This window comes from Pan troglodytes, chromosome 8 (genome assembly GCF_028858775.2).
Source record: "Pan troglodytes isolate AG18354 chromosome 8, NHGRI_mPanTro3-v2.0_pri, whole genome shotgun sequence".
In the NCBI taxonomy this organism is placed as follows: domain Eukaryota; kingdom Metazoa; phylum Chordata; class Mammalia; order Primates; family Hominidae; genus Pan; species Pan troglodytes.
The window spans coordinates 36,188,102-36,191,615 of NC_072406.2; the positions used below are offsets into that span (position 1 = coordinate 36,188,102).

Consider the following 3,514-nt stretch of genomic DNA (forward strand, 5'->3'; position numbering starts at 1 on the left):
AGCCTCTAGTGAGACAAGTGCCTGAAAAAGGAAGCGGCCCAGGAGGACGACTCCTTTCAGTCCTCTGTAGAGAGAATACGCAGGATGGCTGCGCTTCTGAACTCTCCCGGGGTGGAAGCTGCAGCCTGGCTTTTAACCGGAATTGCCCAGACCTTGAAAGTGTTTCTTTGTTGCTCTTAAAAAGAGGAATTCACGTTGCATCGCAGTCTGTGATAAAGTCTGTCTTGGGGCAGAGCTGCATACGTTTTGTGTTTTTTTTTTTTTTTTTCAGAAAAGAAAGGTCGAGAAAGAAAAAAACAAGTCATTCAGGGATGGTCCCTGTGGCCAGTCGGAAAGGTGAGAGACTCGGGCTTTGAAAACGATTCACATTCTGCCCTTTAACTTCAATGCCCTCCCTCCGGACTGCGCCGGAGCAGACGATTCAATGGACTCCTTTTGTATCCAGTTTATTGCTCAGAATCCCTAGGGTCTAGATTTGCTCTCAGAAGAAACGCGCCCCGCTGAGCTGCTCTCGGGGGCTGCCCCTCCCGTCTCCCCCATTCCTTTCTCCGGGCCGGGGAGGGCAGGGGAGGCAGCCACTGAGCCGATGTCGCTGGGGACCCGCACCAGGCACCACAGCCAGGCTCCGGAGCGGAGTCCCATAGGTGCGCTCCCAGCCCCCGTGCTGCGTCTGGAACGCAGTGGGAGTGGGCCCGGATCACCTTCCAATGACACCCGCATATACTCTGCAAACTGTGCAAAAGCCCTTGAAAAGTCCAGAGACGGGACAGAAGCCCCCAGCGGAACCCAGGCCGGAGCCCCGCGCACCTCGGATAAGGGGGTGGCGGAATGCACCCACCTGGTCCCTGAGGGCAGCACCCTTAGATTGCCCAGGCTGCCGCGGAGGAGGACGATCGCCGCGCGGGCTCCGCTCTCGCCGTCTGGGCCACCGGCGCGCACCCCTAGGAACTTCTGTGGCCGCGTGTAGACGCGGCGCGCGGCTGCCCCAGTCCCAGGGCGGAAGGACCCGGCGCTGCTCAGCGCGCGCGGGTAGGCAGCGGGCACCGCGGGACGCAGGTGCCCCTGGAGCCGCACGCGGGGCAGGTACAGAATCCAGTATGCAGAGGCAGAGGAGAGGGAGGAGAGCGGTGCGAGGAGCCCCGGGCCGCGCGACCCCGCCTTTTCCTCGCCCCAGGAGCTCCCAAAGGGAGCAAAACGCCCCCCACCCCCGCCCACCGCCGCGCCTCCGGGCCCCCTCGCCGCCGGCACACCGCGCTCTGATTGGCTGGCGCGATGGGTCCCTGGCACGCGCCTGTGGATGTTGTTATAAGAATCCTCGCGTGCCGGCCCTCAGCTCCAGGAAGTCCGCCACAGCCCTCCCCAGCGCAGCGCGAGCGCGGGCCAGAGCGCAGCGGCCGCGGGCACTCCAGGGAGGCCCGGGGGCGGGCAGCCCGGCGGCCGCCTAGCTGCCCCCAGCCAGGGCCCCGGGAGGGAGGGGCTCGGACAGGCCTTAGAAACTCACCAAGAACTAACACGCGCAGCCCGGCAGTCCCGCTGCCCACTGCGGCGGCGAGCATGGACGCGGTGTTGCTGGAGCACTTCCCCGGGGGCCTAGACGCCTTTCCTTCTTCGTACTTCGACGAGGACGACTTCTTCACCGACCAGTCTTCACGGGACCCCCTGGAGGACGGCGATGAGCTGCTGGCGGACGAGCAGGCCGAGGTGGAGTTCCTTAGCCACCAGCTCCACGAGTACTGCTACCGCGACGGGGCGTGCCTGCTGCTGCCGCCCGCGCCCCCGGCCGCCCCGCTAGCGCTCGCCCCGCCGTCCTCGGGGGGCCCCGGTGAGCCAGACGACGGCGGCGGCGGCGGCTACTGCTGCGAGACGGGGGCGCCCCCAGGCGGCTTCCCCTACTCGCCCGGCTCGCCGCCCTCGTGCCTGGCCTACCCGTGCGCCGGGGCGGCAGTACTGTCTCCCGGGGCGCGGCTGCGCGGCCTGAGCGGAGCGGCGGCTGCGGCGGCGCGGCGGCGGCGGCGGGTGCGCTCCGAGGCGGAGCTGCAGCAGCTGCGGCAGGCGGCCAACGTGCGCGAGCGGCGGCGCATGCAGTCCATCAACGACGCCTTCGAGGGGCTGCGCTCGCACATCCCCACGCTGCCCTACGAGAAGCGCCTCTCCAAGGTGGACACGCTGCGCCTGGCCATCGGCTACATCAACTTCCTCAGCGAGCTCGTGCAGGCCGACCTGCCCTTGCGCGGCGGTGGCGCGGGCGGCTGCGGGGGGCCGGGCGGCGGCGGGCGCCTGGGCGGGGACAGCCCGGGCAGCCAGGCCCAGAAGGTCATCATCTGCCATCGGGGCACCCGTAAGTGCTTCCGCTTCCCAGCTCAGGGAGAAGGGGTCGGGCACTCGAAGGCTCCGGAGGGGCTGGGGGAGCTGACTGCCAAGCAGACAGTCGGACCGACGGATTGTCGGTGGGCACGGGAAAACTTGAATGCGAGCTCGCGTTTCTCGTGTTTTTTTTTTTTTTTTTCTGCCACGTTGACCGCGGCTCTCAAGGGCGCGCGTCCCCGCCAGACTTGCAGCTCCTCGGATTCCTGGGAGGGGACGGTGGGGGCTTGAAGTGTGGAGGAAGAGGGTGGTTCTAGTATAACCGGAGAGCACCCAGGAAAGGGTCCTAAAGGACCTGATGGGACCAATGGGAATGTGGTTGGATATTCACAGTCTGTTTTCTCTTCTCACCTGTCCAGGGTCCCCCTCCCCCAGCGACCCTGATTATGGCCTCCCTCCCCTAGCAGGACACTCTCTCTCATGGACTGATGAAAAACAACTCAAGGAACAAAATATTATCCGAACAGCCAAAGTCTGGACCCCAGAGGACCCCAGAAAACTCAACAGCAAATCTTCCTTCAACAACATAGAAAACGAACCACCATTTGAGTTTGTGTCCTGAGAAGTCCCAGACTCGGCTGAGGATCTGATTATGTCTCTGTGCATATTGTACATGTAAATATCTATAATGTAAATGTAATTTAAGAATCAAATTTTTCGAATGGCAATCAACTGTTTATTATTTATCTATTTATTATCCTGTTGAGTTGATGAAATAGATGATTTCTTTTTAAATATATAATTTATATAATTTATCCTGATTTTCTGAAAATATGCAATAGCCTATGATTTTCCTGAACTCTGTGTTGTTGGGAGAACTCTGGCCAGAAAACGTCCTGCTTATTTATTGCCAGATATGGTTTATTTCTAAGCGTTGTCAATAAATGCTATTTACACCTTTTCCTGAAGGTTTTTGAGTACATGATTTGATAATCTTTAAAAAGAATTAACTTAGTAAAAATTAACCAAACCAGAGACTCAAAGTGTAGCTTTTTAGTAAGAAACTACATTTCAGACTTAGCCTAAAGGTGGGTAGGTTAGAGGATTAGACCTCAACTTTCTATGACAGCACTTCATCTAGGTCGCCTGCCCTACACAGCAACTTTTGTCTGTATTTTGGGCCACCTTCCAAACACCCTATGCAGATACA

The 3,514-nt window shown here is 59.7% G+C and overlaps 1 protein-coding gene across 1 annotated transcript; it reads left to right on the forward strand.

Annotated features, from left to right (window-relative positions):
- The first annotated feature begins 257 nt into the window (after window positions 1-257).
- On the forward strand, window positions 258-3,265 carry PTF1A (pancreas associated transcription factor 1a). Its single transcript, XM_016919694.3, has 2 exons — window positions 258-2,338; window positions 2,724-3,265. Exons 1-2 carry the CDS (start codon window positions 1,273-1,275, stop codon window positions 2,924-2,926), a joined length of 1,269 nt encoding a protein of 422 aa, XP_016775183.1. The 5' UTR covers window positions 258-1,272; the 3' UTR covers window positions 2,927-3,265.
- The last annotated feature ends 249 nt before the right edge of the window (window positions 3,266-3,514 follow it).

Bases quoted from the DNA above. Each gene is read 5' to 3' on its own strand.
- PTF1A (XM_016919694.3), top strand. From the start codon at position 1,273: ATGGGTCCCTGGCACGCGCCTGTGGATGTTGTTATAAGAATCCTCGCG. The intron at 2,339-2,723 runs GTAAGTGCTTCC...TCACCTGTCCAG, and splicing joins CATCTGCCATCGGGGCACCC to GGTCCCCCTCCCCCAGCGAC.